The sequence below is a fragment of the Onthophagus taurus genome, chromosome 11, assembly GCF_036711975.1.
Source record: "Onthophagus taurus isolate NC chromosome 11, IU_Otau_3.0, whole genome shotgun sequence".
NCBI lineage: Eukaryota > Metazoa > Arthropoda > Insecta > Coleoptera > Scarabaeidae > Onthophagus > Onthophagus taurus.
Genome location: NC_091976.1, coordinates 19783282 through 19805044, shown reverse-complemented (window position 1 = coordinate 19805044; position 21763 = coordinate 19783282). Strand labels below are relative to the sequence as shown.

Here is a 21763-nt window from a genome sequence, read left to right as displayed (position 1 = left end):
GAAGTTCCACAAAAGTGGGGATAGTACACCCCCTTGTGGACAGCCTCGAGTAACTCCTCCTTGAAGACTGACATCACCAGCCCTAAGCTTAACTATCCTGTGTTTAAGAGTGTTCTCAATCCAACCACAAAGAGTCGGTGGAACATTATGCTCTAACAAGGCATCGTTAATACCAGAGAAAGTTGTTTTATCAAAAGCTCCCTCTATATCTACGAAAACCCCCAGGGCGGACTCCTTTAGGTCCAGCGCCCCACCAACAAAGCTGGTCACTGAGTGAAGAGCCGTTAGTGTGGACTTGCCCTGAGTGTAAGCGTGTTGATTAGGATTTACTGGTTTAGTTGGAATAATACCTTTATTCATACTCATAAGGCAACAAATTAACAATTCTACAAAATAAATTAGAAGAAAACAGTGCATAAGCACTACTCAACTTAACCTGAAAATTAAACCTAGAAGCTCGTACCGTTAACAAAGAAAAAAGAACAAAAGAAGCAAATGTAACAGAGCAAAAAGCAAACATTGAGTCCCTCCATACCGCTGCATGTCTGCCTGCCACCAAATACCATAACTTTTGATTTGTTGGGATTGAATACCAAGCCGTGTTGGTTGGCAGCTAAATAAGGGTATTGAGAACATTCCAAATAAACTCACGGAAAATCAAGGAATTTAGCAAATTTGTACGGCAATAAAAAAGAACCAGGCAAGGGTTCCACTATATTTACAGATAAATCTACCGGCTCAGTTCCTTGGAAAATATTGGACATGACACTACAGAAAGACTACAGTGACGCAGAGAATGAAATAGAGGAACACATTCCAGGCAACATCCACATAAGAAAAGGAAGTTGTCGCAAAACGTAATATACCAAACCACCTGATTAAAATATTGAGATTTGTGAGTTATTTGAGGTGTGCTAAAGATCAACAAAAAGCTGTTCACATGAATCTGACTGTGTACCAGATGTCTTAATGGCTTAGTGATAAAGTTGGTCGAAAAGGATTGTAAGCCTACACAATGGGTTTGGTTGGGAGTAATGGTTTGTAGAGTCAGCCTGTGGAATAAAGTTAAATCTTGGCCAAAACTGGCCGCTACGTAATAAGGTGTCATAATTACACCATTTGGTTGTTATGAGTTGGATTGCGTTGACCAGCTCTTTAAATCTGGTACAATAATAGGTATACTTATAGACAGAGAAATACAAAATGGAATACAAAAATCAAGTAATGCATATTTCCAAATGAATAACACAATTGTGGGCAAGAAGGAAGGAAGAACACATACAAAATTAAGAATTTATACAACTATATATACACCGACCTTCACATATGGAGCTGAAACATGACCGATGAGAGATAAATATAAATCAAAAATAACAGCAGCTGAAATGAAATTTTTAAGAGAGTCAGAATATCACAAGAGAGTATTCCCAGAAGAGTAATGGAAATGGGAATAGTTGGAAAACGAAGGAGAAGCAGGCCAAGGATAAAATGGGAGGATGGAGTGGAGAAGATAGTGCGCGAGAGAGGAGAAAGTGTGCAGGAAGTGAAGAATATGGCAAGGAACCGACGTAGTTTAGAAGATGGATAGAGGATCCCAACAACACCCCAACCCTGTGATGGCATCTAGAGGAAATGATAAAGAAGAAGATATACTTCTAGACATTAATAGTTTTACTTCATTCTGACATTAATTGCGTGATCACCAATCTTCTGAGTTTTATTATTTTTGCAGTTGCCATCCCAAAATCGTTAACTAACGATCATGTTCATCTTATTATCATAATCGCTTCTCTCGTGACTGTCCAAAATCAAGCGATTTCCCCAATAAGCAATTAAACTTAAAATCACTCAGGATGATAAACTGATGAATAGATTCCAGAACGTTATGAAATGTATTATATGTACGTTTTCTATTATTTTTTTATCTACTCCCATTAAAAATAACGAAAAACTCAATGTAGCATTGAAAATATGTAGCTTGATGATTGATGAAACCAGGAATGCTGTTTTAAACACCCTAATTTCACTATTTTTAAATTATAAACGCTTTTCCTTAAAAGAGGGCACCAACGTAATACAGTTACCGCTACAAACACTGTCATTTTCCTCCTTAGCAACAGGAAATTTAAAAATCAATACTCAACCTAAACTGGAAAGAACAGTAGTGAAATAATCTGTCACTAAAAACAAACCATAAATGACTACGAAAACATTATCGCGAAGTAAAAAACTTCGTTCAAAAGATGAAATTGTACAAGAAATCGTTCCTCAAGTACACAAACCGACTCGAAGAGATACAAGTTCAGATCGAGATACCCAAAGAACTGATTATTCAGAAGAAAGTTTAGAATCGAATAAGAATTATTTAACGGAAGATAAAAACGAAAATTATACATCAAGTAAAGAATTAACGGATTCAGAAACACATAAAAATTCGAATAAAACTGATTCGGATAGTAAGAAAGATTCAAATAAGCATTCTCATTTTACTGATTCAAGACCACAAAGTTTGAGTTTTTATGAAGATGAAAAAATACCTGAGGAACTTTCTGGTAATTTAGAATTGTTAAGTCCAGAAGAAAAAAAACATTATAAAAGAAGGAATGATGAGAGAAATATTTATAATAGTATTCAAGATATTTATGGAAGAGATGGTGACGAAATTATACCTGGGCAATTTAAAAAATCAAAATCTCGTAAGAAAAAACACGAATGCGAACAAGGAATGGGTGATAGCAGGGAGTTGATGATACCTAAAGAAAAGAAAAAAAGTAAAAAGAAAAAACGGGAAAACTCCCCGATAAATTCGTCTAAGAAAAAGCATCGAAAACGAGATGAAGAGTATGAACCAAAAACTGAAATTACTTTAGCTTTGGAGGAGCTTCAAGATGATGTTTTTGAAAATAACATTGAAGATTTTATTCGACATGAAAAAGTGAGAAAAAGTCCAAGAAAATCAGATAAAATGTACATACAAAAAAAGAATAGATTTGAACCGGCTAATAAAACTAGTTTATTGAGGCCAAATATTGAACAAAACGATTCAAATCAAAGGTATTTATTTTTAACATTCAAGAAATATTTAAGAATTTATATTTAATACATTTTATTTTTAGACATGAAGATAGACCAATAGAAATCGCTCAAAACATCCAGAAACGTTGGATGCCATTTACAACATTTTGTCATGGTTTACTAGGCGGATTAGCATTTGCCCATTTTGCGTACATACACAGCAACAGAAACTCAAACGATTCTAAATACATTATTCATTATAGCAATTATAGCGATATTTATACTTGTACTTTTTATCTTTTATGCACAATTTGCTTAATTTCAGTTTTTGATAGATACGATATCGCTAACATTAGCAAAGTTAATTTTAAAGAGTTGATAAAGCATCGAAAAAGTTGTGCTGTAGTTATTTTGTACGTAACGACAATGTTGGTTCATTTATTTGCAGCGAAAGTTGACGATAAAATGTCTTTGATTAAATATGCTAATATCACGGAGTTAAATGTATAAAGAATAAAATGATTTTATTGATTTGTTTTTAATTTATTTGGTTTTAGATGACGCCTGGTGAAATTTCGGAATGGTACAACTTGTCATTAGGAAGAGCGATTTTTGCTTTCATATCTTGGATAGTTGTTTCGATGGTTTCAACTGAAGATAGTCTTTCGATTCATCTAAAAGAGTCATTTTAAACATATCAAAAACGAAGAATTCTAAGATTTCTATAATATTTATGGCCTCCATGTTATTAAATGTTAAAGTTACTAATAAAGATTTAACTTCAAAAATTAATTTTATTACGAATAGTTATACACAGCAGTTGATGCTCTTCTTTTTAAAGCTCTGCTTAACACTTTGCGACTAACTCCTTTTGTTTTCACGTTAAACTTATGGATCCGTTCTTGATTAAGTAAATTCCGAATCTTTGCTCTTTCAATAATTTGATGTAATGCTTCGGGATGTTGAATCACGTGGTGTTTAAAAGTTTCTTTGCGCATTACTAAAAGCTCCGTGATATAAACAGCGACATAACTCAAACTTTTATTGACTTCACTCGATTCTAAAAGATTTAGATTTGATAAAACGGAAATTTCTCCGAAGTAATCACCATCGCAAATATGTAAAAGTTCCATGCCATCTTTCGTGTAAATAGCAACTTCTCCACTTGTGATGAAGAAAATATAATCGGGGGATTTGTGGTCTTTAATTAGATCGTTTGGAAGCACTATTAATGTTTCTAATTGCATGATAATACGACCAACAACGGATGGTGCTAAAGATTGAAATAACCAAGTCGATCTTAAAATTTTGCGACAATTATGAAGTTTTAATTCCAATTGTAAGTGTTGAGATAACGTGCTTAAAATCAAATTTTCCCTAAAATATTTTTCTTTGAATCTTGTTGAATAATATAACTTGACGCGTTTTGTTATTGTATCAGGAAGCTTTTTTACTCGGCAATAATAAGTCAGTTGATAGATAATGTGTTTGTAAAGATTTCCTGATGATCGTATAGATAAACTCATTTGTAGAACTAAAGCTGTCACATAAGCCATATAAAACATCCCTGTTAAAATTATTATAATAAAAATAATGATTTCATCCAAATCGCGAACATTCCACATTCCACTACATGGTCCCAAAAACATGGCGCAAACTTTATGCAAACAAACCAGGTACTTCCGAAATCCACAAATGTTTGATTTTGGTGGCACTCCCGCGAGCATAACCCAAGAAGTATTCGACATCGTATGAAAACCCGTTCGAAATTCCGGATAACAACAAATCAACACCGAAAAAAAATGAATCAACATCAAAGACGTTGATACCAAAGATGTTAATTCGTGTACAGAGTTTCCTAAATCCAGTAGCAAAGTTATCACTCTCAAACATTTCGTTACCGATGGAATATGAAAGAAGATCAGTAAATGTAAAATTCCTTCGTACACAAACAGATCGGGATAAATGTGACCCACTTCGGGACATATAAAAAGTGATAAATCTAAAATAAAAAAACCACACAGGTAATTTATCGCAATAGCTTTCGGGCGAACTTCCACGTAATCACCGGATTCATTATAAAATCCCATAAAAAAACTCATCACTATATGCACCCCCAAAATCGGTTTTAAAGCATACAAAATATATCTGGCGCAATTTACTCGTGATTCCCAATGTAAAGTCATGTAAAGAGTCGCAGTGAAAAAATAAACATACCAAGTAATCAACATCACGATATCTTTATACATAGCCAAAAGGCTAAATGGGTGCATTGTAACTTTGGATTCTTTCAAATGACGCTTTGCCTCTGTGAAAACGCTTTCTCTACTTCGAAATCGCGCTTTTGTACGCGGGTTATGCTCGGAAATCAATAGTATTTTACGAACTTCACGAATATAACGACGCCACTTTGATGTGCTTGGATGTAGTTTTGGTAAAGCACTTTCTAAGATACTTCTTTCAGATAGCGTGCAATAATGTTTCTCGCGCATATTGAAATGTTAACTGTAATCAAATATAATTGATGAAATTTCAATAGTTATTGAATTATTAATCAATTTTGATTGACAATTTTTTTTTTTAATAAAGCAATCTTTGTTATTTTGTGGAAAAAATGTGGTCACAAGTTTATCATTATATAGCGGAAATCACATCAAAGAAGTTCGGATACGCAGACGTTTGCTACACTACAACGCATAAAGAATTTGACATTAGTGAGCAAATTGTAAAAAATGGCCTGGCTACTCTGGAGAGATGTTTCCACGACTGGAAATTGCAGCCCAATGCCGCCAAGATGGAAGTATGGTGCTTCACAATCAGGACGGCTAATTACCAATTTAAAATGTACAGACTCCTCAGTCACAATAAACACCAAAGTCCCAAAATATCAAGATGTCATTCTCGACAATAGCATAAGCTTTGAACACTTAAGCACTTTGAACGACACCCTCTTGCTTGACTTCTGCGCGCCGTTTTGTGATTACTCGAGTACCTCTTTCCGGTACCTGCGTTGTTTTTTATCTCGAGCGAGAGGATTTCCATTGAAACCCGTAAGTTTTGGAATAAAAAATTATTTTCTTTACGAACCCAAACCTGGGTATGTGAACAATTGAGCTTCAATTTGATAACCATTTGCCTATGTCAACGCAAGTGGTAATGAAACATTTATGGTGATGTGCTATTTCGACAAAGATAGATACTCACATCATCGACAATTTTTATTCCTCAGTTGAGTAGGCAGTTCTTTGTCTTACACTCTACACATACGAATAGAAACGCTGATTCCAAAGGGGTTTATAAAGACAAACCGGGGTTTTATGTCAGCGTACCTAAAAAAGAAAGTAATGGTTTTGAGATGGAAGGGAAAACGAGACGTAATTTTTCTTACTACCACACTTGGTACTAATTCTGTAGATACTACGAAGATAAATACAACAATAAGCATACCGAAAGATGCGTTGGATTATTATTTTGCAATGAGAGCTATTGATAAAGTAAACCAACTGGAAAGTCTCCGACTTGGTTTCAATGTCAGACCACTTTCGATCTAGGTATAAAAAAGATCGGGAAAAACTTGAAGCGAAATCCCAGGAATACTGACGTGAACAAGTTCAAGTCGGTGTTATCAGGGTATTTGAGCGATATAAGGTTAATGCGGCCCAATTTGAGCAGGGATGTTGAGGAACGATCATTGGTCTTAACAGATTCCCTGACAATTGCGTATAAAAAGGCTTGCCCACTCCGTCTGGAAGCTGATTCAGGACGTGCCACTCTTGTGGTGGTGCATTGAGCTCAGCGATCTTGAGAGGGAGGTCAGAGCAGCCTTCAATAAAGCCAAAAGCTCGAGATTAGATTCCGATTGGAACTGCTATAAAGGCAAACTATCGGAGTTTAAAAAAAGTGTTCGTCGAAAGAAGAGAATCACCTCTGGAAACGAACTCTCTCGTCTTAAAAGGGTTCTGGCCTCAGACCCAGACCGGCAAATAAGTTTATTACAGAAGCATGACGGTTGTTATACCGACAACCTTCTACAAAGCTTACACTTTCTAATGAATGTGCATTTTTCAGGTTCGGTAGACTCTATAGTAGTTCATGGAGACACCAACCACACACCGAGTGCAGAAGACTGGCTGTTAGCTGAGAAGATCTCCACGCAGGATAAAATGAGGTGGGTAATAAACAGCTTTTCACCTTTCAAAGCTCCTGGACCTGATGGTATCGTACACGCCCTGCTGCAGTGAGGATCGGAGGAATTGATACCTCACCTAAGGAATATCTTTCAGGGATGCCTGGCGCTTTGCTACATTCCCAGTTGTTGGAGTGAGGTTTTGGTAAACTTCATACCTAAACCGGGTAAACAAAACTACTTCTTTCCGAAGTTTTTTAGACCAATCAGCCTCTCCTCGTTTTTATTAAAAACCTTAGAGAGACTGTGAGATCTTTACATAAGGGATATCTGTCTTGTCGTTAGACCCTTAGATTCTAATCAACATGCGTACACCCAAGGCAAGTCCACACTGACAGCTCTTCACAGTGTGACCAGTTTTGTTGGGAGGGCGTTGGACTCCAAAGACTCCGCCTTGCGAGTATTCATAGATATAGAGGGCGCCTTTGATAAGACGACCTTCGTTGGTATTAACGAGGCTTTGGTTGAGCATAATGTTCATCCTACCCTCTGTGGCTGGATAGACAGCACCATCAGACAAAGAATCGTCAAGCTAAGGGCTGGCAATGTCACCCTTAAAAAGGCGGTAACGCGAGGATGTCCTCAAGGAGGTGTTCTTTCACCACTTTCATGGAACCTCATTCTAGACAGCCTTATTAAACGCCTCAAAGAGTCTAAATTCGTTACCGTCGGCTATGCTGATGATCTAACTATCCTTGTCAGGGGAAAACATGTGAGGGTGTTATTTGACAGGATACAAGAGGCTCTCAATATAGTCGAGAAATGGTGTGGAAGGCAAAAATTGTCGGTTAACCTCAATAAGACCGATTTAATCCTTTTCACACGGTTGCGGAAAATTGGTAATTTTCGATTCTCGGAAAAGTTCGGAAAATGCCCACTAAGTTTGTCTAAAGAGGTTAAATATTTGGGAATCACTCTGGATAGCAAACTATCGTTAGTGAGAAAGCTAGAAAGAAAGCTAGTGTCGCATTTGGGCAGTGCCGAAGGGCGATTGGAAAGACACCTCTATTGGAATGCTGCACGGACTATATACCGGCTAAATTCACATTTTCCAGGAAATGCCTCACCCATTGTGGTTCCACAGAAATAGATGGAAATCACACCCTTAAAATCTACGCTGATGGTTGGTGTAGACGGTAAAAGAAATGGTTTCTCACATGATGGAACAGATTTTTCACTTTGGAATAGTTCTGTATTGTATAAAAAACAGATAGATTCTATTACAACTTTTTGGCCGAATCGAACGCCACATTGTGAAACCAATTGCAAGCACTGAAAAAAAATAATAAGCACAAAAAAGTGTACAAAACGAAGGGACTCGGGAAAACGGATAAGACGTGAAAGTCGATGGGTACTAATGCTGTGGGTGTGGATCAATAGCCCACACAATAATCGTGTTGATGTCCAACTCAACCAAGCTATGCGTACTATATCAGGTACTGCGTATCAGGACTTGTAGCTTTAAGCCACTAAGTCACAAGCTAGTCGAGAACATGCTCTTGTCAGGGAGTATAGAAAGATGTAAGTCTTTCTCAAAGTGTAAGTCTTTTGCATTCTAATATTACGAGTTACAGCAGTTTTTGGATTTCCACTTCTGATGGAATGGGCATTGGGTGATTCTTCGAAAAACTCCAGCGATTTTTCCGATCTTCTTCTGATTCATCCCGGATTGGCTCAGTCTCAAAATCGTAGCATGGTCTACGTCGAACATCATTACCTGAAAACGCACCAAGTAATCTTTTGGATGTTTGGAGGAATCTTTAGTAACGAAAAGACGAACATGCGAGCAAAATTTCACATTTATAAAACAAAAACGAACAAAGTTAAAACATCGCAAACTTTTGTGAAACCCTGTAAGCTACATCCATGAACTTGTGACTACCTAGGGATGGTGTCTTGTATTGTTGATAAACAATATGTTATAATTGCCGATTTTTATTTATAGAAGGACTGGTGATTGTTCAGGTTACATTCCTGTATACGACATTCGATGTTTAGTCTGGTTTGTCCTAATCTCCTCGCCTTTGCACGACCGTCTGAAAAATCCTAACTTTTTGAATGGAGAAAATCTGTCCATGAATAGATAATGCATTCATCAATCGCTTATCTATTCGTTCCGTCACACCTGAAACAATGGGAAAACACTTTTAGGGAACTGTAGCGCAGGTTTACAATTTATGGCTATGTACGACAAGTGCAGGTATTAAGCAACAAATGGGATATGCTGGGATTCCAGGAATCAGTTAGGGATAAAGTCTCCTAACACTACAACTAATGGCTGCTATGTAATATGATGCACAGGATAAGTTAATAAGATCAAGATAAGTTTGGTTTTCTATACCTAATCATAAGAACGAAATTTTTATCATTGGAGAATCATGGCTCAGGACTTCTGCTTGTATGTGCTCACAGAATGATAGGATGAGACAAGCTCTTGGTGTGCCCACAGCTTAGCTTCCTGGGACTAAGAATTCGTCTGATTATATTTCACTCAAAAAGCCATTCTTTAGCTTTTAAATATCAGGAAAACCCATACAAAGCAATGACTCAATTCCCTCTTAAGCAAATTGAAATGTCGCTGGGCAAGTGATAGGACAAAAAAAATTATTGAAATTTGTGTAATTTCCTTTAAAACTTAATTTTATCATTTTCTTGATAATTTAATCAATAAATTGATATATATGGACAAGATATTAACTGCCTTTATTGAGGTTTGTAGATATTTATTAGTACATCATAATTTAAAATGTTGTTTCCTTGTGCGACTATAAAGATGAGTTTTGCTACTGGCATGACCAATTTTATTGAAATGCCATTAAATTGTTTTTGTTTGCAATTTCTTCTGCAAGTGTCTATAACATTTTTGTTCTTATATTGGGACTGAGTGAGTAATTTTAATGTTTTGAAAATCATTAATAATAAACCAAAAGTCCAACCTGGTATGATAATTAATTATAATGAATTGTAATCATTTAAATTAAATTGGATGTTGTAAATAACATATACATTGACTACAATTTATACTTTTACTATAATATATAGATCAACAACACAAGTATTTAATAAATAAAAAAAAACTCAATTGAGTGCCATAAAAAAGTTTTCTTGTAGCTTTAAGAAGTTGTAATAACCAAAGTGTATTGTTACACTCAATAAATATTTTGAAAAAAGTACATAAAAAAGATTTAAATTAAATTCTGTTGATTATCCCCAAGCTGGTGTTTTACAATAATGTAAAACTAATTTACCATCAGCACCAAAACATTCATATAAATTCCTCACTATTTGGTCTCTGGAAGGTGCAAAGTTTTGATTTACATACAAAAACTAAAAAAAGAATAAATCGTTACAAATGAATTTAACGCTAAATTTATAACAAACCAATCTATCTTGTGGATCTAATTTTAAGTACTTTTTCATAAAATCAATAATCCATCCAATTGGTTTATCAGCTTCTACAGACCATTTCTTCTTTTTCATAATCGGCACATCTCCCGTTGGTTTTAAAAGAATATCATCTACAAAAAAATCATTAATTCATAATTCTTTTTACATTATCACTTACATTTTATTTTATCTAATTTTACTTCGTTATTTTCTAATGAAACGCGACGATCGAAATTAGACGATAACGAATCCGATTCGTTTTCGTCCGGTTTTTTAATTTCTTCACTCATTTTGCACTTTTAATGATTATTTACAAAAACACAGAAATGTCAAAATCATAACCTATGTTTTATATTTTTAGGTTACGTTTGTTTTGGAGGTGTCAAAAGCTTTTAAATTTAATCCATAGATGACGCTAAATTGGTCATTCAAATTTGTTGATATAAATTGATATATTATGTTATTTGTTGATTAAATTATGTTATATACATTATTTTTTAATTTCGGTTTGAAAACAACGTACATAATTTTTTATAATGTTTAATTTCTTTGTAATTTAAATTTTTTTTTACATAGGATATCACATTCAAGAAAGATTGATGCGAGAGAGGAAAAGGGCAAATCTCACTAAGTAAATGTACTTGGTTTTTTTTCATTATTCAAAAGGAAATTTTCTAAAAATAATAATAATATATATAAATTAGGTATTTAATTTTTAAATTGCAGCGACATCTATTTTTCAATAGAATTAACCAGTCAACTATTATTCAAATTCAAATTCTCAAAAAGATTTGAAATAAAACGATTTAGGTATTATTTTATTTATACAAACGTTTATTTAGTTTATTCAATTATTATTCCATTTGGAATCAACGTACACAGTCATAATATTTCTGTCAAATTCCAATAGTGGAAAAACACAAATGTTTGCTCATTAATTAAAAAGTGTTTATCACAGAAATTTGACTTAACAAGAACTAAAAAAACGGATCGAACGTATTTAAAACACGGTTTAAACGCATGTCTAATGTTAAACTAAAAAAAATCTTTTCTCCACTTTTTTTAAACATAATAATCTAAAGACTAGTAGTTTAAATTAAAAAAAAAACGAATTAAAACTGGAATAGTCGCGACTACTTACTACGACAATTTATCATCATTAATAGACTATCATCAATATATTATTAATAAAATGGACATCTTCGTTTATTTATATTTAATATTTATGTATAATAATCACTGAAAAAAGAAGTTAAATAAACAAAATAACCTTTGGTAACAACCACTTGGCTTCGCAGTCTCTCTCTATCGCTAAAATGATCCTTTAAATATTTAAGCGATAACGAGTGGTTCATCATCGGAAAAGCCCCGAATTTGGGGACTCTCCTCTTCTTCTAACCCGTGGTCATCAAATGTGGCGGCATCCGACCGAGAATCATAATGAGAATTTGCAAAACGAGTAAAACTATTTTGTAATCGCTTATGCCGTACATAAAGGAAACCTAAAGCACCTCCAGAAACAACCAATAGCAAACAAACAATTACCAAAACAGTTGTTAAACTGGTTTTACTAATATCGCCCATCCAAGGTGATGCTTCTGGTGTTTTAACAGTAGCCACATTTGAAAGAGCAGACCGATAACCACGTTCTGTTTTCATCATAACACCAAACGAATACATTTCCGCAGTAACGTTATTATAAATAAATGGTGGATTTGTAACCGTAAATCGTTGAGCTGTTTTTTCATTAAGATCTTTACCCTCAGAAATTAAAACTTCATACTCATACGAAACGTTGGCTAAATTTAATGCAGTAATGTTATGTCCACGCCAATAAACAACGTAACTTCCGTTATTTTCGATCATAACTTGAACATCAAAAGCTGGAGGAACCGGAGGTGCGTTATAAATAACTTCCGGCGATGGTTTCGCGCCCTCAGCATCAGTTGAAACCACAACTTTATAAATCCCACCGAAGTTAACATAGAAATCGTGACTTATTTCCGTTGCGGTTACGTTCTTTAATTTGAAGGGCATCATTTCATTTCGACCCAATTCAGTTACAGAAATGATGTAGCCAAGGTCTTGGTTGATGGTAGGACAAGAAGCGGACCATTTTACGGTCATCATGTCGTATCGGCGAGAACCTTGAGTTACACGAAGATTTTCAGGCGGAGCACGAACATTAAAGAATGTTTTTACTATATGAGAATCCGTTTGAAGCGGTCCCACTCCCAACGGGCCTATTAAACCAACCGTAAAAATATAACTTTCGCAAGCTCCTAATCCAGTTATTGTTGCTCCTAAAGATGATGTATTAAATCGCGGTTCTAAAATAAAAAAAATTTTAATGTATTTTTTAAAAATTCCCCAAGCTTGTGAAAACTTACTTTCCAAAACTTCGTCGACTGTTAATCCATAATAAACACCATACATCCAATTGGCTTTCTTTGCGTATTTTGGTCGATCCCAACTGACTTTAACAGAAGTGGCTTCGTTCTTATTAATCATTACTGATAAATTTGGTACTTCTGGCAGGCTTGTTCCATTTGTATATGTTGCTATGTAACTGTATGGACCTTTAAATTGTTTGTGAACTGATCTCACCTTAAAAAAAATTTATTTTTAATACATTTATGTTAAAGAACCCAAGATGTGGAAATTAGATTGTTCAAATAGGAGAAAAGAAACTAATTTGGACAATGTAAAGCATTCAACTCGAATTCATAATCATTAGTGGAGTGAAAAGACCCACAATTATTTGTACAGGTGTTCTTTTCAGATTAACACAGATAAAGTATGATCTGTACTGAAGTAATGACTCGTTTAGATTCAGCGACTTTTTAGTATTTTCTAATTCTATCATATCACAGGTAATTAACCCGGCAGGTCGTGCTCGGTACTTTTTGATGTGTATGGACAATAGAGTCAAATATACAAGAATAAATTAACCGACATATAGGATGGAGAAAGGGTCAGTTCACCGATATTAATAAATTAATAAAAACAATGACTGTTCAAAACTTTGGTTTGTGTTACATCTTGTGTTCAAACTGTATACCACTTTCCTCAATACATAACGGATCTGCAGGTCAAAGAAAAGCTTCGCCTTCTTCTTCAATTTTCTGTTTCAAGTATTGAATATCATGTAGTGAGGTAGCAAACACTTTATTCTTCAGGACTTTCCAAAAGGCGACATCGTACCGCATTGATTAATTCTCCTTATCCAATCACCAAACTCATCATTGAGGAAAGCGCGAACTCCTAGTCCGCAGTATGGTGGAACGCAATCTTGTTGGAAATATGGAATACCTGCTAACTGCGGATTATTTGCAAGTTCTCCAAGTTCAAGCATTTTCTGATCATGGATTTCTTCAAGTATCATGAACTGGTATTCTCTAGTATTCGAAATATTCTGGGGCGGCTGACATCTTCGAAGGTTACTTTTTCCATCCGTTTCAAGGCTCGTATTTGGGTGCAAAGGTTAGTTCGAGATTACCAAAAGTTTGTGAATCACGTATAGCATAATGCTTGTAAGTTCGAGCCTATCTCGATGATTACTTTGTGTTCCCCACACAAAGAATTATTACATTTTGAAGAAAAGGAGTTGCCTTTTCTGCCATTTGTTGTTGTTTTATCCTTCAGCACTCTCCAAAAGGCGTAAACTCTTCAAATATCGTCTTGTAATTGGCATTGCACTGTAAGTACCCTGGCAACAGGCAGATCCGCTCAGCTTTCATGTACTTTATATGGTGATGCGCAGCCATAACGATATGACTCTGATGAACATCACTCGTTTAACAATCTGTCCCCACTGAGCGTGGTCGACTATATGATAAACAGGAAAAAACTCGCGCCTACGTATTTTTATAAATTTATTAATTTTTAAGTTTTTAGCTGCTGCTGTCACTTTCTACATACTGATAGCATTTTAAACATACAGAAACGACTTTCAAAATTTTGTTGAACATTTCTGAAGATTTCTAGAAGATTCTCAGTTGGTGTCCAAGCGTTTTCTGATCATGGTATTTCTTCTTCAACTACAGCCTTGGTACAATTGATTGTTGATATTGTAAATGTTGTTAACATAACTCCAAAGCAATGGATTTCAGGTAATCTCTCCTGTACACATTTTTTGTTGGATTTATGTTATTGTATATCGCCGTTAATGCATTTATGATTAGCATACCAAAGATTCGATTTATTCTCCAAGTATCATGAAGATCCGTATTCGTCTGGTATTCGAAATATTCTGGGACGGCTGACAACTTCGAAGTCGGCCGAGGTTACTTTATCCATCCGTATCAAACGAGATAGGTTCGTACTTTACTTCGAGAATACCAAAATTTTGTGAATCCTAATGCATAGCATATTGATTGAGAGTTCGAGCCTATCTCGCTTAAAACGATTGGAAGAAGTAACCTTGGTCGACTTCAAAAACGTCAGCCGCCCCAAGGTCACAAATACCAAGGCAACTTGAACCTTCAAAATGTTTTTGAATATTTTGAGGATTAGGCTCGTACTTGGGTGCAAAGGTTAGTACAAGAATACCGTAACTTTGTGAATCATGTATAGCATATTGCTTGTAAGTTCGAGCCTATGTCGATGATTACTTTGTGATGCCCACACAAAGAATTATTACATTTTAAACAAAAGGAGTTGCCTTTTCTGTCATTTGTACAGTAGTCGTACCGCTTCCTCTTTGTTGTTGTTTTTTTTTTTCGACTGTAGATACAGACGTTTCCAGTTCTTTTTTTCTAAAAGGTGGCTGATGTTTCCTCGAAGATTTTTGGGTAAGCGCTGGTTCACGTATCTGGTCTAGTGGTCTTTTAGAAACATAGAACGAATGTCGTTGGGGCATGGTTCATTGTCAATATTCCACCTATAAAATATCAGGCTGTTGATTGCTGGAATATCCAACATACCAAAAAAATATCGCAAATATCGATTGGTTTTTCTTAATGTTGTATAAGCATGGCATAATTTGTCCAAAATATCCACTCCCCCTTTTGTCATGTTATAACTCAATAATTTCTGGTATTTTGGACATCTCGTTTATTTGTCCAAAGTAATGCGTTGAAGAGATAAGTACTACTTTTAAAGTTAGACTTCTTTTCTGAAGCTCTTCTACAACCTCAATTGAGGCAAACACGTTGTCGGCTGTTATATTCAGTTGTTCTGTGAGTTGCAAAACATATTGGATGGGTAAAACCACAGGTCGCCTTTTTTCTTTATTATTTCTTTGCCAATCTACGGTATTCCACCGCAGAAATAAAAATTTTTTGCGTCACAGAGTGATATTATTTTCAAGCCGTATTTGTCAGATTTTGAAGGCAGATACATTTTGAAAGGGCAGAGCTCACGAAACCCGAACATAGTCTCATCAATACTGACATTTGAGTTCCCTGGTAATTTTGTCGTAAAATGTGCTTTTTTCCAGAAGAAACTGAAATCTGGCAATGGTGCATCGAAAAATTGCAGGTCCATAGACTTTTGAAAATACGTCTTTGGTACTCAGTGTAGACTTCTCCAATACACCACTCATTAAGCCAAGGTAGGCTTCAAGTTCGACATCATTGGTATGTGAAATAAACGAAGCATCCATACCATAGTAGCTGCGTGATCTATCTCTTCATTCGTATGTTGAACTATTTCACCGATTATTTCATCAGTTATGAAGAGCGAAAATAATTTCAAGATATCTGTTATGCCTCGCTCCTCTAGGTCCAGGGTTTTCTCTGATAACGTTGATATCTCGCAAATTTGGAACGTACTGGCTTATCTGTCCAGATTGTTTCATCATCCTTAGACAACGTGAACCTTCCAACGATTTCCAGTTGGTGTCCAACCGTTTTCTGGTCATGGATTTCCAAAAAACGTTATAGATTTTAAAGTGTTTCTAAAGATTTCTAAGTTTTCTTAGGATTCATCAATACTTTTGAAATATTTTCACGAATTTCTTGATTTTCTAGAAATTGAATATGTAGTAACATTCTATTTTTTCCTTTTGTAGTCATAAACTCATTCGGAATTTTGCATTTACTTTTATGGAGTGTACCAACACACGTAACTTTATGTTTTACTAATAAAGTATCCATCATGCAAATGCTCATGAATCAATTATCCATTGTAACATTCCTCCGTCTTTTAACAATGGATGTCACAAGACTTTCTACAATGAAAATTTGATCATAATTTGTGTCGTATGGATCTGTTGCCTGATGATTCGTATAATAATTTTGGGCAGTAAAAAGCAAAAATATTTTAATTCCATAACCCAGCAGATTTGGTCTTTATGTATTGGCGGAACGAACATCTTCCATGGAACGATTCCAATTTTTCATCAATCGTTTTTCATGCATATTTTCCTGTAACTTTGAAAGAACATCTCAGAGAGGTGCCATTTTAACAATCTTTCTTCTTTCAGTCCGATCTCTCACCTCATCAATTCTGGACATACAGGAAATGAACAGATCCATTATTGACCCATCTTTTGAACATAAATCATGCGTATTTAGATGTGCTGATTTCAGTACTTGTTATATTAGGCTACATATAACAATCCAAATATTGCGCCTTGTTCTTGTGAAAACTGTAGGTGAATTTTACCTATAGTGATCATACAATTCCAAGCGTCTATTGTTGGTAAGGAATTTTCTGCGTCTCCTTTAGGCCGAGGTCTATTGGATACTAAATTATAACTGATTCCTTACATTTTTTGGAAAAAACATCTTTTTTCCATTGCGTACCATTGCGCCCATGATAATAGTTCTTTGGCTGCGTCATGATCACTTTCAATAATATAATCATTTTCTGAATCAGAATCTTCAGAATGGCTAAACCTCGTTTAACAGTTTTAACGCGATTCTTTTACAAAGGTTACGAAATATACAAAAAAACAATAAAACTAGGGTTGATTAAGGTATAAAGAACCCCAATATCATAATTAAGTCGATTACGTAATAAATTGTCTTTAAAAATTACCTGGGCATATTTTACTCACGCGCGCGTTCTTCCAGGTTAAGATGGTTTGCATACTTTTGACATTATAGTTAAATGTATTTTTCTATCCCCCAACAAGATATATTTGACACATTATAGAGTTTCTTTTCTCCGAATAAAAAATGATAATTGAAAAAAATTAACTTACCTCGAATTGATACAAAACACTAGGCGATAAATTCTTAATATCAATTTTCGTTGTATTTGTTCTTCTTGGTTGCAATTTTGGATAAGGCGATCTGACAGTAATTTCTACCAAAAATTCATCGTACCGTTTCTCATAATCCCACGCTAACGAAATATTATGCTCATCTTGAGCGGTAACCCTTAAATTTTCAACAGCCTCAACTTCAGCATCCTTGTCAAAAACGATTGTTACAACTTCAGATAATCCACTAGAATGTTTAGCGTTATGGGCGATAACGTAGAAGGAATATTTTACTCCCGTTTCAAAATCGGGGTCTAACATCATTGAAGTTGAATTGTTGTGTTGTGTAATGTGAATGGGTGGGGAAGGGGGGTAAAATCCAACTTCGTACGCTTTAATAACTCCATGAACGTGAGTGGGTTGGTTCCAAGAAACCAAAACGTGAGAAGCATTCACTTGGTTAACAGTAACGTTTAGTGGAATACTCGGTACACCTTCCGTTGTCATTGATGGATAAAACTTCGCTGGCGGAAAAACTCTTGTGGTGTTCGCAACACGAACATAAACAGTCATGTTATAATGGGTAAAAGGTTCTAAATTTTTAAACGTGTAATTTGATGTATCTATCCAAGTTCCATTTTGCCAAGTATTATTTCCAATCATACTTATTGATGGAAGGAATTCTAGTTTTTCATTTTCTGGCATTGCAATCCACCAATACAAGAATAAAGAGGATTCCGTTCTACCCCTATCTTCAATACCCATTTGTAAGACTTGATAATAACGGTCAACATTTGTACAATTATTTTCATCGAAACCATCAGCGCAATGTTGGAATCCATCGCATCTTTGAGCCATGGGATGACAAATATTTACATCACACGGGAAGAAACCAATCGAACAAGTCGGCGGAGCAGGTATTTCAGGAACGTTATGATTATAAGTACAAGATTCCTCATCTTGCCCATTTAAACAATCGATATTTCCATCACAAACTTTAGATAATGAAATGCAAGAACCATCAAAACGACAAGTGTATTGATCCAAAGAACATTTCGGCGCAATCGGGCAATGTAACTCATCTTCTCGATCCTCGCAATCAGCCATACCGTCACAAACCCAAGAAGAACTTATGCAATAACCGCTAACACATTGAAATTGATTTGCTGCACATGTTGAAGAACTCCAAGGAATTTCAGAAGCTGTTACATTTAAATTTGTCGCCGTTGTTGTTGGATAATAACAACCAGCTTCGTCACTTCCATCATCACAATCAATGGCCATGTCACATTTCCACCAATAAGGTATACAAAGTTGACTGTCACATTTAAACATCCATTCGTGGCAATTATATGTTGAAACCGGGGTTGGTTCAACAGTTGATGTTGATTCAGTACAATTCTTTTCATCAGAACCATCTGGACAATCTTTATCCCCATCACAAACCCATTGTTTTACAATACATTTTTCATTTGGTCCGCCGCATTTAAATTGATACTCAGAACAAGTTAAGTTATTACATTGTGCCTCATCTGAATGATCCGAACAGTCATTTTCACCATCGCAATACCAAGACAATGGGATACAAGAAATTCCTCCAGTTGTACATTTAAATTCATCTGTCTTGCATACAGCTGGGACTGAATCGAAACAATTAAGTTCATCGGAATTATCTCTGCAATCATTTTCACCATCGCATTTCCAATGATTTGAAATACATCTTCCATTGTTGCATTTAAATTGAGATTGAGTACAATTTTGAACGGGACAATTTCTTTCATCAGCACCATCGGGACAATCTTTATCGAAATCGCATCTCCAATAAGTCGGAAGACACAGACCATTATCGCAAGCGAAATAATTAGGGGCACAAGTTGCGCTTTCACAATTCTTTTCATCTTCACCTTCCGCGCAATCATTTTCGTTATCGCATTGCCAACTTTTTGGAATACACTGCCCAGACTTGCAAGCGAAATATTTGAAACTGCAAGTACTTTGGTATTTAGGACAACTCATATTCGCGTTTGGTACGCTACCACCTGGACAAACGCATTTTCCATCTTTCATGTCGAAACCATCGGGACATAAACAAACTGGTTTTTGATTAACAGAAACGCAAATGTATTGACAAGTTGAGTTTGCGCATGCGTTTGTGCCATCTTGGATACTGTGGGCGTAAATTTTCATTTCCATTAAACCGTGGATTTCGTTTGCTAAAGTATCAATACCGATTCCGTGATCTTTATCGGCGCTAAAAATCGAATTTCTCTTCCAATCATCCCAATACATCGTATCTTTAAACACAGCGACGGAAAATGGATGCATTACATATATAGAATCATGGAGGACTTTATTAAATTTGTTTCCATAAAAGTCAGAACTTCCAATGTAATCTAATTTAGCGTCAACCCAATAAATTCTTTCGGCGATGTAATCGATGGTGATTCCATTTGGCCATTCGATTACTGGTGATTTAAAAAGTTGGGTTACATTCGTACCGTTTAAATTAGCTTTTGAAATCGAGGGATGTGATGCCCAATCTGTCCAAAATAAGAACTCGGCGATTGGATGAACGATTATACCTCTAGGTTTCTTTAAAATTGGTGGTGTTAAAATTGTTCGGCGATAATGTCTTGGTTGTGGAACATCGACGCGAATTAATTCAATTTTTGCATCTCTTCCATCAACAAAATATAAATTTTTCGATATCCAATCGTAAGACATTCCTTCAACCGACGATAAATTCGAATTGATCAAAATTTCATTTGGCGATTTTCCATCTAAACATTGCCTTCCAATATGGTCTTTAATAATATCGGCCCAAAAAACGCAATTATTTTTCATATCAAAATCGATGGCTATTACGTTTCGGAAATCCGCGACAGGAAGATCTTCTTTTTGACGGGTAACAGGATTCAAACGAATTATTCGATCTCTTTGAGCTATCAATAAAAATGTTGGAATTTCTTTGAAAGGGCATGGAATTACATCGGGGGCGTAAAAATCGTAATAACCCTTTGAACAAACATCGCCGGAAATCTTTCTATATCCTTTCGTCCTATTATACATTTGTCCGGGTTGGCACATTTCGGGAATTTCATATGGATCAAACTTCGAGCTTTTATTTCTTATGCAATGACCGTGACTTTCATCCTGCATAAAACCAAAATCGCATTCATAATCAGTTGCTGTGCAAGCGCAAGGTTCTTCAGATATTGGCATATCATAATTTGTTCCAATGTAGCATTCAGCGTGAGGAATTCGTCTTTTGTATGTTTGTTGTTTACCCAAAGGGCACGGAATAAGTCGTCGACCGTCAACGCTTACACTCGGAGACCAAGTTTTATAATCAAGATCCGTACAATTATATTTAAAAACATTTTTCAAATCAATTTTTACAATAATCCATTGATGCTGCTCTACTTTCGATCCAAATAAAGTAAAAACGGTAGTATTCGCTCCCGGTTCGGTCATCAACCCATATAAACGAATCGATTCCTTATCGAATTCTTTTTCCTCCCATTTCTCACCCATATCAGTGGAATACAACAAACTGTTTGTATCATGACGAGTTTTATAATATTTAACGGCGGTTAACAAACCTCCGTGATCACCCATGTTGAAAAAGTGAAGATCTTTTAATGATTGACGCCATGTTAATCCAGCATCCGTACTTATATATACTCCAAAATGACCCTTAATATATAAAAAAGTGATTAAAAAATTATTTTGGATTAAAACAAATATAGTAAAACCTCGATATAACGAAATATGACACAGAGTTGTGTTCTGTGTTAGTTAGTTCTAGTTTTAGTTCAATAAAAATGTACTATAATCTAACGCTGAATATCAACTAAAACAAGAACTAACACCAGCATTAGAATTAACTAGTGGTGGAACATGGTGATTGCTACATTGCCACATTATTGTGATATTTGAATAAAAATGAAATTAATAAGAAAGCTGATAAGATAGGTATGTCATCTTATTTGGATCCAAGACACAAAATGAATTTTTTTGATGCT

General features: G+C 35.3%; 4 protein-coding genes across 5 annotated transcripts in view; 1 reads left to right on the top strand and 3 right to left on the bottom strand.

Annotated features, from left to right (window-relative positions):
* The first annotated feature begins 1802 nt into the window (after positions 1 to 1802).
* On the top strand, positions 1803 to 3803 carry LOC111424249 (transmembrane protein 237). Its single transcript, XM_023057734.2, has 3 exons — positions 1803 to 3054; positions 3117 to 3519; positions 3573 to 3803. Exons 1-3 carry the CDS (start codon positions 2198 to 2200, stop codon positions 3705 to 3707), a joined length of 1395 nt encoding a protein of 464 aa, XP_022913502.2. The 5' UTR covers positions 1803 to 2197; the 3' UTR covers positions 3708 to 3803.
* LOC111424131 (potassium/sodium hyperpolarization-activated cyclic nucleotide-gated channel 1-like) lies at positions 3790 to 10132 on the bottom strand. The gene is made up of 3 exons (XM_071200115.1): positions 9543 to 10132; positions 9084 to 9326; positions 3790 to 8918 (listed from the first exon to the last, which is right to left on the bottom strand). Exon 3 carries the CDS (start codon positions 5505 to 5507, stop codon positions 3813 to 3815), a length of 1695 nt encoding a protein of 564 aa, XP_071056216.1. The 5' UTR covers positions 5508 to 8918; positions 9084 to 9326; positions 9543 to 10132; the 3' UTR covers positions 3790 to 3812.
* An 81-nt stretch (positions 10133 to 10213) lies between these two features.
* On the bottom strand, positions 10214 to 10953 carry LOC111424130 (Autophagy-related 12). The gene is made up of 3 exons (XM_023057563.2): positions 10767 to 10953; positions 10583 to 10719; positions 10214 to 10528 (listed from the first exon to the last, which is right to left on the bottom strand). Exons 1-3 carry the CDS (start codon positions 10876 to 10878, stop codon positions 10406 to 10408), a joined length of 372 nt encoding a protein of 123 aa, XP_022913331.1. The 5' UTR covers positions 10879 to 10953; the 3' UTR covers positions 10214 to 10405.
* A 446-nt stretch (positions 10954 to 11399) lies between these two features.
* Positions 11400 to 21763, bottom strand: part of LOC111424127 (sortilin-related receptor-like) — a 37790-nt gene continuing 27426 nt past the window's right edge. For both annotated transcript variants that reach the window (XM_023057560.2, XM_023057561.2), the window contains exons 6-8: positions 17739 to 21434; positions 12979 to 13195; positions 11400 to 12918 (exon numbers count right to left, since the gene is read on the bottom strand). In XM_023057560.2, the coding sequence (XP_022913328.2) occupies positions 11921 to 12918; positions 12979 to 13195; positions 17739 to 21434 (4911 nt within the window). In that variant the 3' untranslated portion in view covers positions 11400 to 11920. The remainder of the gene's footprint in view (positions 12919 to 12978; positions 13196 to 17738; positions 21435 to 21763) is intronic.